We start from the raw sequence: 14,754 nt of genomic DNA, 5'->3' as shown, positions 1-14,754 counted from the left end.
TCCATGGTTCAAATTGAGTAAGTCTGAAATAGAGAAATGTCAAATAAAATTCGGAAAAAAAACTTGGCGTTTAAGTGTGGTTCACATTCAGCATCGGCCCTTACAATTTAACCACCCTTTAGTTCCCATATATATATGTGTTTCTTATTTCGGCAAAAATGGCCAAAATACCCAAATTTTCCTTGTAAAATCGCCGCTGCTAAGTCGAAAACTTTAATTTTCCTTTACTTGTAATACATAGCTATTGACCGATAAATCATAAATAAACTTTTGTAAAGTTTCCTTAAAATTGCTTCAGATTTAAATGTTTTCCATATTTTTTTACTATCATTGTGTTCCACCCCAGGGCATTAGACTGAAAGTTTAAGTCTACAGTTTTTTGGAAGTCTAACAAATGTTGTCCAAGTCGAGTCAAGTTTAAATGCATATATAGTCAAGTTTAAATGCAACACATTTGACGAATTTGATATGGCGAAATTGTGGATCTACAAAGTGGTGCAGGGTATAAAATTGTCGGCACCGCCCGTCTTTAGACTTTCCTTACTTGTTTTCTATTTGTAGTTCTCCCACCACAATGAAGAGCTAATAAAGAGAGCTGGACTAATTTCCCATTACAGCTGGGCATAAAAGTAAAATATTGGTAATTCAGGCATAAAATAGCTCTTATCATCATGCATGTCTTATACGATCTAATAAAGTAATTTTGTTTTGTTTCTGATTGGATTGGGGAAGTGGGTGGGCTGGGCAGTTTTGTCGCAGGCACATACAAACGTTCAGCGGATAAGTGAATTTATATTGCTATTCAAATATAGAATTCGATTAATATCTTTTCTCCAATCCACCATTCAATATCAATGTAATGATGATATTATCAGTGTTAATATTTGTGGGTGTTTATAAGTGTGTGTGTGTGTGTGTGTACATGTTGTTATTTGCTCAAGTATTTGTAAGGATTCTTTCATGCCTATTTTCAGTTATTTGTAGGTATTTTACATGGCCTTTTATTGACCCTAGTATAGGATATTAATTATCTACAAATAAGTAACAATTAATAAGCAGATTTATGCGTATGTGTTTACAAACGAGGGCAACCTTAATGTTGGTAATGGTGATTTGTCTTCTCTTTCCTTAACACAGTGTTACGGACATAGAGAAAAATGTATTTTTTTGCCATCAATCACATAATTAATTGATCCAATTAAGATTTAATTGATTTTGCTTCGAATTGATAATATCATTCACCAACGTGAATTAAAACAAATACATACAGCCAATGGACGGACCAGGCAGAATGTTGGTTCTGCACCCACACTGAAAAAATATTGATGTGTTATGAAAGATTATACAACTTAAATTTTTGGATACATAATTGACACAAGGATAAGGATTAATTTCTTTGAAAAAAAACAAGTACATACGGCCGCAAGTTCGGCCAGGCCGAATCTTATGTACCCACCACCATGGATTGCGTAGAAACTTCTACGAAAGACTGTGATTTAGTCCATACATGGTATATATTAGACAAAAGTTACGTATAGTTAAGTCTACAAATAATTACGAATCGATATGGACTTTTTGTACGTAGAGAGCCAGAATTGAAATATGGGGGTCGCTTATATGGGGCCTATATACAATTATGAACTTGATATGGACCAATCTTTGTGTGATTGGGGATCGATTTATCTGAGGGCCATATATAACTATAGACCGATATGGACCTAGTTAGGCATGGTTGTTAACGACCATATACTAGCACAATGTACCAAATTTCAACTCACTCGAATGCTCCTCCAAGAGGTTCCAAAACCAAATCTCGGGATCGGTTTATATGGGGCTATGTACGATTATGAACTGATATGGACCACTTTTGGCATGGTTGTTAAATATCATATACTACCACCACGTACCAAATTTCAAGCAGATCAGATAAATTTTGCTTCTCCAAAAGGCACCGGAGGTCAAATCTGGGGATCGGTTTATATGGGAGTTATATATAATTATGGACTGATAGGAACCAATTCCTGCATGATTGTTGGATACCATATACTAACATCACGTACCAAATTTCAACCGAATGGCAAGAATTTTGCTCTTCCAAGGGGCTCTGAAGGTCAAATCTGGGGATCGGTTTATATGGGGACTATATATAATTATGGACCGATATCGACCAATTTTTGCATGGGAGTTTGAGGCCATATATTAACACCAAGTACCAAATTTCAACTGAATCAGATGAATTTTGGTCTTCCAAGATGTTCCGGAGGTCAAATCTGGTGATCGGTTTATATGGGGGCTATATATAATTATAAACCGATGTGGACCAATTTTTGCATGGTTGTTATAGACCACACGGATGAAAAAGACTGTTTTTCATATGTTTGGCTATAAACATTATATGTTTGGAACACAAATTTTTAAACACAATATTTTTGAGTGCAAGCATATAATGTTCATAAACTAGCATAACATGTTTGGGACATATATGTTAATATGTTAGAACATATTATGTTTGGGACATAAAATGTTTGTAAATATAATATGCTTGGATGCAAACATATATTAATTTAGAAATAGCCTATAAACATATATGTGTTTAGTAGCTTGGAGCGCTATTTAACAGGGAGCGATATTGAATTAAGTTGGTGGTTGTTGCTTGTTATTACAAAATTAACATTTTATTTTTCCTTGGGCAATTGATCAGCTACTTCTTTGATCCTTACAAACTGTGTGGTCCGCTGTTCGAATCCCCGTCCGGCAAAAGGTAAAATTAAAATAAAAAAAAAATGAATAATTTCTTCTACAATGTTTGTATTACAGAAAAAGGTGATAAGAACTAAAAAATGTCGTGGAAGTGAGAAAGATGTGGGGGAATATACAATTAGGCAGAAACAAAATTTTGAGCATTCAGGTCGAAAACCTATGTTGTTAGCACCTATATTACCTGTTTATTTTCATAATTCATTATGATTATAAATATATAAATAAATAAATAAAATTTTGAGCACAATATTGTTTGGGAGAATTTTTTTTAAGCATATAATATTTTTGGGTGCAAAATGCTTCCAAACATATTATATGTTCACATAATAACATATTGTTTTTTGGAAGACAACATTATTGAATTTGGATGCAAAAATACAAAATGTTTGGAAATTGACTACCCAAACATATATTGTTTAGACCAATATGCTTTCAAACATATTATATATTGGAAGAGATCAAACATATAAATGTTTGGGCAATAGCCAAAAATGTATATGTTTGAAGCAAAATATGTTTGGGAGTATATGTTACAGAAGCGATTTTTTGTGAGCGTGCATATACTAACATCACGTACAAAATTTCAGCCGGATCGGATGAAATTTGCTTCTCTTAGCGGCCTCGCAAGCCAAATCGGGGGATCGGTTTATATGGGGGCTATATATACTTATGGACCGATGTGGACCAATTTTTGCATGGTTGTTAGAGATCATATACTAACACCATGTACCAAATTTCAGCCGGATCGGACGAAATTTGCTTCTCTTAGAGGCCTCGCAAGCCAAATCGGGGGATCGGTTTATATGGGGGCTATATATAATTATGCACCGATGTGGACCAATTTTTGCATGGTTGTTAGAGACCATATACTGACACCATGTACCAAATTTCAGCCGGATCGGATGAAATTTACTTCTCTTAGGGGCCTCGCAAGCCAAATTTTGGGGTCCGTTTATATGGGGGCTATACGTAAAAGTGGACCGATATGGCCCATTTGCAATACCATCCGACCTACATCAATAACAACTACTTGTGCCAAGTTTCAAGTCGATAGCTTGTTTGGTTCGGAAGTTAGCGTGATTTCAACAGACGGACGGACAGACGGACGGACATGCTCAGATCGACTCAGAATTTCACCACGACCCAGAATATATATACTTTATGGGGTCTTAGAGCAATATTTCGATGTGTTACAAACGGAATGACAAAGTTAATATACCCCCCATCCTATGGTGGTGGGTATAAAAACAAATTTTAGGTAAAAGAAAATTCAAAATCTTTGTGTTTTAAGATTTTTTCCATTAAATTTAGATCACGAATCTTTGAAACGTACGTCCCTTCTTCAACGTCGTAACGTTAACGTTGGTGTAAAGTTTTTTATACCCACCACTATAGACCTCTTTCGCTCTACGAAGACCACTATGAAGACCTCTTTCGCTCGTGAAATAGGTCAGTTTCAGCTCAAATATATTTGAATTTATATATAGAGAATACAGATTGGTTGTGATAACCGAATTTATTGCCAACCTCCTTTTGGCAGTTGCACCAACTATCAGTTGGCAGGTGTGTCACCCGACAAATTCGGTCGATTCAATCGAATTATGGGAACTCCAACTAATACCATATATGGATTTGGTTGTATCAGACGATGGAATTTGTCGTCGTTCACTTCATATGGTTGTGTTACCCAACCCCAATAAAAACAAGTATATATGGCCGTAAGTTCGGCCAGGCCGAATCTTATGTACCCTCCACCATGGATTGCGTAGAAACTTCTACGAAAGACTGTCATCCACAATCGAATTACTTAAATCGTTTTCTAAATTGTGAGTTAGTCCATACGTGGTATTATATATTAGACAAAAAAGGTATATATAGGTAAGTCTACAAATAATTACGTATCGATATGGACTTTTGCACGGTACGTAGGGAGCCAGAATTGAAATATGGGGGTCGCCTATATGGGAGCTATATACAAATATGAACTTGATATGGACCAATTTTTTTGTGATTGGGGATCGATTTATCTGAGGGCTCTATATAACTATAGACCGATATGGACCTAGTTAGGCATGGTTGTTAACGTCCATATACTAGCACAATGTACCAAATTTCAACTGACTCGGATGAAATTTGCTCCTCCAAGAGGCTCCAAAACCAAATCTCGGGATCGGTTTATATGGGGGCTATATATGATTATGGACTGATATGGACCACTTTTGGCATGGTTGTTAAATATCATATACTACCACCACGTACCAAATTTCAACCAGATCGGATGAATTTTGCCTCTCCAAAAGGCAACGGAGTTCAAATCTGGGGATCGGTTTATATGGGGCTATATATAATTATGGACTGATATGAACCAATTCATGTATGGTTGTTGGATAACATATACTAACAACGCGTACCAAATATCAACTGAATCAGATGAATTTTAATCTTCCAAGAGGCTCCGTAGGTCAAATCTGGTGATCGGTTTATATGGGGCTATATATAATTATGCACCGATGTGGACCAATTTTTGCATAGTTGTTAGAGACCATATATTAACACCATTTACCAAATTTCAGCCGGATAGGATGAAATTTGCTTCTCTTAGAGGCTCCGCAAGCCAAATCGGGGGATCGGTTTATATGGAAGCTATATATAATTATTGACCGATGTAGACCAATTTCTGCATGGTTGTTAAATACCATATACTAACACCATGTACCAAATTTCAGCCGGATCGGATGAAATTTGCTTGTCTTAGAGGCTCCGAAAGCCAAATCGGGGGATCGGTTTATAAGGTGGCTATATATAATTATGGACCGAAGTGGACCAATTTTTGCATGGTCGTTAGAGACCATATATTAACATCATGTACCAAATTTCAGCTGAATCGGATGAAATTTGCTTCTCTTAGAGTCCCCGCAAGCCAAATTTGGGGGTCCGTTTATATGGGGGCTATACGTAAAAGTGGACCGATATGGCCCATTTGCAATATCATCCGACCTACATCAATTACAACTACTTGTGCCAAGTTTCAAGTCGATAGCTTGTTTCGTTCGGAAGTTAGCGTGATTTCAACAGACGGACGGACATGCTCAGATCGACTCAGAATTTCACCACGACCCAGAATATATATACTTTATGGGGTCTTAGAGCAATATTTCGATGTGTTACAAACGGAATGACAAAGTTAATATACCCCCATCCTATGGTGGGGGTATAAAAAGCTTTTGATTTAAATATCTCCAATACTTTTTACTAGCAGTGTGCTTCGCTCCTGGGAATTAGCCTATTTAAATTTTAACTCTCGAGATTTTGTTCAAATCGATTCAGTATATATACGGGGACATTAATCTTTGTATAGCAACCTACAAATTTGAAGGATTTGAAATGGTATCGAACACGTAGATCTACAAAGTAGTCCAGGGTATAAAATGTGTTTTTATAAATAACTCAATTTGAGCCGCGGACGTCGTGAATGGTTCCAAGAAATGGAAACAGTGCATGATCAATTTTCGAAGAAAATCATCTTCAGTGATGAGGCACATTTTCACCTCAGTGGATTCGTCAATAAATAGAATTGCCGCATTTGGGCGAATGAGAATCCAAGAGTGATTGTCGAAAAACCAATGCATCCACTAAGAGTGACTGTTTAGTGCGGTTTATGGGCTGGCGACATCATCGGGCCGTATTTTTTCCAAAATGAGGCCGGTCAGGCAGTTACTGTGAATGGTGTTCGCTATCGTGAGATGATAGCGAACTTTTTATGGCCCGAATTGGAAGATATGGATGTGGACGATATGTGGTTTCAGCAGGACGGTGCCACTTGCCACAGAGCTAACGAAACAATGGCTCTTTGGCGCAAAAATTCCATGGCCGTGTCATCTCACGTAATGGCGATGTCAATTGGCCGCCAAGATCATGTGATTTGACACCGTTGGACTTTTTTCTTTGGGGTTATTTGAAAGAAAAGGTGTACGTCGATAAGCCAGCAACAATTCAAGAGCTAAAGGATGAGATAATTCGGCACATTAACGGTATAGAACCTCTATTATGCCTCAGCGTCATCGAAAATTTGAACCATCGGATGAAGGTGTGCCACGGTGGTCGCGGCGCCCATTTGACCGATATTTTGTACCATACATAATTGAGTAATACCAATATATCATAATAGAATAAAATTACAATAATTTCCAAAATAGTTTGTGTTTTATTCAAAATCAACATCGGCCCTTGAAATTTTAACCACCCTTTATATATGTAGAGGATTTTTGGTATCTATTCATATTATGACGAGGCTCTCTATGTAAGTTTATGCCATAATTTAATTTATTGACAATTGTAGCCAATTGGTCTAAATTTCATTTACGGCCATTTTCATGTAGCTCCGTTAGGCTTTAACTGCCAGTTAACAGAAAGTAAATTGCAAATATCTTCTCTTCGGTTAACTTTAATTGAAACTTTCGTCAGTTAAGTTCCTAATTCGCATATGGGATACATAGGCAAGATGACAGCTTCGACCATACTACGGTTTAAAAGTTGGTTAGTTAACGGAACACTAACGGAGCTTTATGAAAATGGGGGTTAGACTTCTAAAATTCTAACATTTGTCGGTATGCAACTGGTATCAAATGTGAAATTTATAGCTAGAAATAAGATAATTTTATAGGTTCATTTTTTGTGGAAGGTGCACCTTATAATTACAAATGAAAGTTATTAAAATGCGATTTAGTTATATTATCCGGAGTCGGAGTCGAGCAAAAAATTGGCTCGACTCCACAGTCCTAGTTAAGATACCCATTTTCAATCACTTAACTATAAGGACAAAACGACTCTAATGAGAATGTCTAAACAAGACTGTTTAGACTTAATATAACTATAACCCATTTGTGAATTTACTATATATAGAAATTAATCATTCTGAATTTTAAATTGTATTGAATTATAACGGAAAAATATTATGGTTTAAGAATCACTTGAAATGTATGAAATTGTTCGATTTACACTAAAGATAGTAATATCGATAAATGTCAAAAGATAATTTCTGTTTTCAACTAGTTCTAAAAATTAGTTAAATAGAAAATCGATAGGTTTCCTGGCTGGCAGGAAACATTCAATAAATCACTTTTTATTTTTCCGCAGCCACGAATAGACTTACTTAGTGAGATCATCCTCGAATAAAGACTTAACTCAAAATTTAACCCACTTGTGTTTATGTCTCATTCCTCTTTCTTGAATTATTTTTGGATTGGGCTATGATTTCCCATTGCTCGAGGAACCATCCCCAACCCAAAATAACAATACTATCTAGTCTATCGACTTCATCCATCGAACCTTCTGTGAAGTTTTGGGATTCAGTCTTCTCTACACATCCAATATCCACATACAGTCCACAATAAACACAACCTCTGGAGTCGTATACCCATTTAGCGCTATTGGTGTCAGTTGGTGCTTTTGACATCCTCCCCTGAATCCCCATTTTTGTTCAGAGTAGTTTATAGACTTTTCGACAAGGAAAAAAACTTTATATTGTAGAAATGCGTCTTCTATGCTAAGCAAAATTCGCATTAGTATTTTAAGAACAAGAAATCTGTGGCCTCACGACAATATTTTTTTCAGTGTATGGGAAGCCCAAAGAACTCAGAGAAACCTCGGCAAATAAAACGACATCACATGTTTTTATTCAAGTTCCATATTTAATATTAAAAAATCATGCTTTTTCGACAACAAAATACACTCGGAAACAAGAAAAGAGGATTTTTTTAATATACGCTATTTAAACTCGAAATAAACAAAACAAAATTTATAAGTCAATATTTTACTACTTTGTGTGTAAACAAAAATTAGTGACTATGTTGTCGAACCATTTCCGGCTCTGTACCACAGTTGAAAGTAACTCGATTGCCATTAGGCATCCACAATTGTGTCCAAATCGTAATGTTACAGTTCTTTGTTGTGGCACCATCATCATCGTCAATAATATCAGCATTGATGCGATACAAAAGTCCAGATACTACAGTTCTAGAGGCCTCATGTATTCGAACCAACCTAAAATGGGGTCCATTTTCATCGGCCGATAATTTTGTCAATGATTTGTTGAGATGATATACAGCTTCATTAATATTTTCTCCTTCTAGTTTTTCTGGGCCACCCCTTGGATGATCCTGGAAATAGATAAAGTGAAATAATTAAGCTATAATGGTTTGCACTGATAGCAAAAGCTCTGTAATAAACAAGAAATTCATTAAAATTGAGCCACTAAAATAATTCCATAAATCCAATGAAACTAACCGTTATTATTATGATGTTTTCATTTATGTTATGAAATTTTAATATTTTCATTTCTCCAAATGAAAGAAATCAAGAATTAAATGAAAAAAAAAACTAATAATAATAAATTGTGATCTCAATTTTAATTTCGTTATTTTATTTAATTCACATCATTCCGTAGAATCATACTTACATCTCTGGGTGTGACATAAGCTACCGGAATATCCTTAAATGAAATCTATATTATAATTTATTAAAAATTATATAATTTCCAAAATTGAAAAATTTTTATTACCTCATTGGGTTCATTGGATTTGGCATTTGCAGCAACACAAATGGAAACCAAAATCAACAAACTAAAGCAAATATTGATTTTTTTAGTTTTAAACATTTTTTTGCCTTATTTTAAGAATATTAGGAGAATAGATGCTCCTCACTTTCACTAATTCGAACTGACAATTCAGCTGGAAATCTCTTCGTATTTATATTTAATAAATGTGTTTAGTAGCAGTAGTATAGATTATTAATTCCCTCACAGTTTGTGAGTGTAGTTTAGCGCTCTCAATCGCTTTCAATTGAAATAATCGCTTGTTAATCTTTTCTTAGAATCTGATTGCTTTAGAACTTGCAGATCGACATAATATTACCAAAATCGGAGAAAAACTTTTGTTTATAGCTGGTAAATAGCCTTGGTAAGCAAAATTTCAAATAATAGGAAATGTTAAAGGTCTACTACTATGAACTCTACAAAATTTCATGGAAATAAATTAAGAGTTTGAACTCAAAATTTCATGAAAATCATTTCAGATTTTGGTATGATTTTTACAAAGTGGGTTTACCTGCCTCAGCTCGTTTTCTGTCAGTAATACACACTGAAAAAATATTGAAACAACTTCAAACATATAACACAAAAATAGTTTTCTGGAAGAACGTATGGTTTTGGATACTGCCGAAATATTATGGTGATGGTTTTCAAGGGTGATACGGTCAAAATTTGGTCAAGGGAAAACGCGTGTAAATCGGTGAAAGCGTTTATTTAAAAAATCAAATTAAATTTCTTTTTCAAGTTCAATTAGAATAGATTTCAGGAAAAATATTCAGTTAGGCTTTCGCTTTTCCAAATCCGAATTGCCGGGCCTCACGCTTGACCCCTGCCATCAGATTTTGTACAGCCACCTTGTCCACTTTCTTCGCCGCAGAAAGCCAGTTTGCCTTGAACTGCTGCTCGTCCTTAGCAGTTTTTTTGGTCTTCCTTAGGTTCCGCTTGACAATAGCCCAGTATTTCTCAATTGGGCGAAGCTCTGGCGTGTTGGGAGGGTTCTTGTCTTGGGAACCATCTGCACGTTGTTGGCGGCGTACCACTCCATGGTCTTTTTACCGTAATGGCAAGATGCCAAATCCGGCCAAAACAGTACGGAACAACCGTTTTCATCAGGAAAGGCAGCAGACGTTTATTCAAACACTCTTTCACGTAAATTTCTTGGTTGACAGTCCCGGAAGCTATGAAAATGCTGCTTTTCAAACCACATGTACAGATGGCTTGCCAAACCAGATATTTCTTTGCGAACTTTGACAGTTTTATGTGCTTGAAAATAACTGCTACCTTTCCCCTTCCTTTTGCCGTATAAAACTCCTGTCCCGGAAGCTGCTTGTAGTCGGCTTTGACGTAGGTTTCGTCGTCCATTACCACGCAGTCAAACTTCGTCAGCATGTACAGCCTTCGGGATCGCGCTTTGGCCATCGTATTTTGTTTATCATCGCGATTTGGAGTCACTATCTTCTTGTAAGTCGATAGTCCGGCTCGTTTTTTGGCTCGATGCACGGTTGTAGACGATACACCCAGCTTATTTGCGGCATCTCGGAGAGAGAGTTTAGGGTTTCGCTTGAAACTACCGGCAACTCTCATTGTCGTCTCAGCGGCTTCCGATTTCCCCCCGATCCAGACTTCCTGGCTGTCGACAAACGTTCCCCAAATACTTTAATTACATTTGTAACGGTTGATTTGGCAACTTTTAGCGATTTTGCCAGCTTTGCGTGCGAGTAGCTCGGATTTTCGCGATGCGCGAGCAAAATTTTGATACGCTGCTCTTCTTGCTTGGACGGCATTTTGACAACTGAAGAGTGAATTCCAAAATCAAAATAGGAGCAACATTCTACACACACACACCTTCAAAATGAGGTTATTTAAATTGAAAGAAATACGTCAAGTTTATATTGACCAAATTTTGACCGTATCACCCTTTATGTGAACAAACTCAAAAAACAGTAATCCCACCAGGAAGGAACATTTTGGTTAATTGTAGAAAATTTTAACTAAACTGTATTACAAACGCAGATGTCATACCAATTTCATTAAAATAAGTAAATAGATTTTTCACAAATTCAAGAAAATTTATTATACCCTCCACCACCCCCAATAGGATGGGGGCATATTAACTTTGTCATTCCGTTTGTAACACATCGAAATATTGCTATAAGACCCCATAAATATAAATATTCTGGGTCGTGGTGAAATTCTGAGTCGATCTGAGCATGTCCGTCCGTCCGTCCGTTCGTCTGTTGAAATCACACTAACTTCCGAACGAAACAAGCTATCGACTTGAAACTTGGCAGAAGTAGTTGTTATGGACGTAGGGCTGACGGTATTGCAAATGGGCCTTATTGGTCCACTTTTACGTATAGCCCCCTTATAAACGGACTCCCAAATTTGGCTTACGGAGCCTCTAAGAGAAGCAAACTTCATCCGATCCGGCTGAAATTTGGTATATGGTGTTAGTATATGGTCTCTAACAACCATGCAAAAATTCGTCCACATCGATCCATAATTATATATAGCCCCCATATAAACCGATCCCCAGATTTGGCTTGCGGAGCCTCTAAGAGAAGTAAATTTCATCCGATCCGGCTGATATTTGGTCTCTAACAACCATGCAAAAATTGCTCCACATCGGTCCATAATTATATATAGCCCCCATATGAACCGATCCCCCGATTTGACTTGCAGAGCCTCTAAGAGAAACAATTTTCATCCGATCCGGCTGAAATTTGGTACCTGGTGTTAGTATATGGTGTCTAACAACCATGCAAAAATTGCTCCACATCGGTCCATAATTATATAGCCCCCATATAAACCGATCCGCCGATTTGGCTTGCGAAGCCTCTAAGAGAAGCAAATTTCATCCGATCCGGCTGAAATTTGGTACCTGGTGTTAGTATATGGTGTCTAACAACCATGCAAAAATTGGTCCATATCGGTCCATAATTATATATAGCCCCCATATAAACCGATCACCAGATTTGACCTTCGGAGCCTCTTGGAAGACCAAAATTTATCTGATGCAGTTGAAATTCGGTACGTGATGTTAATATATGACCTCAAACACCCATGCAAAAATTGGTCGATATCGATCCATAATTATATATAGGCCCCATATAAACCGATCCCCAGATTTGACCTCCGGAGCACCTTGGAAGAGCAAAATTCTTCCCATTCGGTTGAAATTTGGTACGTGATGTAAGTATAGGGTATCCAACAACCATGCAGGAATTGGTTCCTATCAGTCTATAATAATATATAGCTCCCATATAAACCGATCCCCAGATTTGACCTCCGGTGCCTTTTGGAGAAGCAAAATTCATCCGATCTGGTTGAAATTTGGTACGTGGTGGTAGTATATGATATTTAACAACCATGTGAGTTGACATTTGTGGATGACAGTCTTTCGTAGAAGTTTCTACGCAATCCATGGTGTAGGCTACATAAGATTCGGCCTGGCTGAACTTACGGCCGTATATACTTGTGGTTGTGGTTCTAAAATACTTCTAGATTTTCAATTTCGGGCAAATCGGATAGTAAATACAGTTTCTAGAAGCCCAAGAAGTAAAAAAAGGAAGATCGGTCTATAGGGGGGCTATACCAAAAGATGGAATTATACGTCCCATTTTCGCCACACCCATTCGTGGTCTTAGAATACCTATACATTTCAAATTTCAGGCAAATCGTATAGTAAATACAGATTCTAGAAGCCCAAGAAATAAAATCGGGAGATCGGTCTATATGGGGGCTATACCAAAAGATGGACCGATACGCCACTTTTTCGCCACACCTATTTGTAATCCTAGAATACCTCTTGATTTCAAATTTCAGTCAAATTGGATAAAAACTACGATTTTTATAATTCCAAGACCTCAAATTGGACCGATATAGCCCATCTTCGAACTTGACCTGCCTGCAAACAAAAAACGAATCAGTGCAAATTTTCAGTATGATAGCGCCGTGATTACAACAGACGGACATGCATATATCGTCTTAGAATTTTTCGATCAGGGAGAAATGCATTCGATGTGTTACAAACGGAATGACAAAGTTAATATACTCCCATCCTATGGTGGTGGGTATAATAAGATTAAGTGACTTGTAGTTATATGAAAAGATGATGTACAGTGGGAGTAAAGATGATTCAGTTTGTAAGAGGAAAATTCCTAGATGTTTTCTCCATAAGGAGTTAGCATAAAGGGCCCAAAATTGAGTTATCTATCCCAGCCAGATCTATGTTATACTAAAGGCTGTGGAAAGGTTCATAAGTTCGGTCAGGCCGAAGCTTATGTACCCTCCATCATGGATTGCGTAGAAACTTCTTCTAAACACTGCCACCCACAATCGAATTACTTAAGTTGCGGTAACGCTTGCCGATGGCAAGGTATCTTAAAACCTCCTAATACCATCTTCTAAATTGTATGTAAGTCCATACGTGGTATATATTAAATCAAAAAAGATCGATCCAATACGTATATAATTCAGTTTGACAAAGTAGACGTAAAATTTTGACAAAATTTTCTATAGAAATAAAACTTTAACAAAATTTTCTATAGAAATAAAATTTTCACAAAATTTTCTATAGAAATAAAAATTTTCACAAAATTTTCTATAGAAAGAAAATTTTGACAAAAATGTCTACAGAAATAAAATTTTAACAAAATTTTCTATAGAAATCAACTTTTGACAAAATTTTCTATAGAAATAAAATCTTGGTAGATTATTTTTTGCTCGAGTGGCAACCATGATTATGAACCGAATAAAATTTGAACAAAATTTTCTATAGAAATAAAATTTTGACAATGATGAAAATTTTATTATGAACCGAATAAAATTTTAACAAAATTTTCTCTGGAAATAAAATTTTGACAAAATTTTCTATAGAAATAAAATTTTGACAAAATTTTCTATAGAAATAAAATTTTGGTAGATTATTTTTGGCTCTAGTGGCAAACATGATTATGAACCGATATGGACCAATTTTTGTGTGATTGGACCAATTTTGGTATGGTTGTTAGCGATTATATACTAACACCACGTTCCTAATTTGAACCGGATCGGATGAATTTTGCTCCTCCAAGAGGCTCCGAAGGTCAAATCTGGAGAACGTCTTATATGGGGGCTATATATAATTATGGACCGATATGGACCAATTTTTGCACGGTTGCTTGTAAGAAGGATTGTGGCGACGAAAAGTTCTACTTGAAAAAAATTAAAAATTATAGGAGCTGTTGAAATGAAATAGAAAATTTTTGAAAAATTTGAAATGTGTCAAAAGAAAAAGAAAATTTGGAAAAAAGGGAGAAAAAAGGAGTCATAAAATTTTTATGTCGAGGAAAAAAAATAGGAAAAAAATTTATAATTGAAAATTAATTGGAAAAATGCCGAAAATACATAAAAAGTATAGAACTCCA

General features: G+C 36.2%; 1 protein-coding gene across 3 annotated transcripts; it reads right to left on the bottom strand.

The window, feature by feature from the left end:
- Window positions 1–8,428: 8,428 nt before the first annotated feature.
- LOC142222417 (sarcocystatin-A-like) lies at window positions 8,429–9,492 on the bottom strand. Of its 3 annotated transcripts, none has more exons than XM_075292561.1 (3): window positions 9,320–9,492; window positions 9,218–9,250; window positions 8,429–8,918 (listed from the first exon to the last, which is right to left on the bottom strand). In XM_075292561.1, the coding sequence occupies exons 1-3, from the start codon at window positions 9,413–9,415 to the stop codon at window positions 8,598–8,600; spliced, it is 450 nt and encodes a 149-aa protein (XP_075148676.1). In that variant the 5' UTR covers window positions 9,416–9,492; the 3' UTR covers window positions 8,429–8,597. The 3 variants fall into 3 exon arrangements, with proteins under 3 accessions (XP_075148676.1, XP_075148675.1, XP_075148677.1); XM_075292560.1 differs by having other exon boundaries at window positions 9,218–9,262; window positions 9,320–9,491; XM_075292562.1 differs by lacking the exon at window positions 9,218–9,250.
- Window positions 9,493–14,754: the final 5,262 nt, after the last annotated feature.

Source organism: Haematobia irritans, chromosome 1 (assembly GCF_050003625.1).
Source record: "Haematobia irritans isolate KBUSLIRL chromosome 1, ASM5000362v1, whole genome shotgun sequence".
NCBI lineage: Eukaryota > Metazoa > Arthropoda > Insecta > Diptera > Muscidae > Haematobia > Haematobia irritans.
This window is presented reverse-complemented; position numbering and strand designations above follow the sequence as displayed.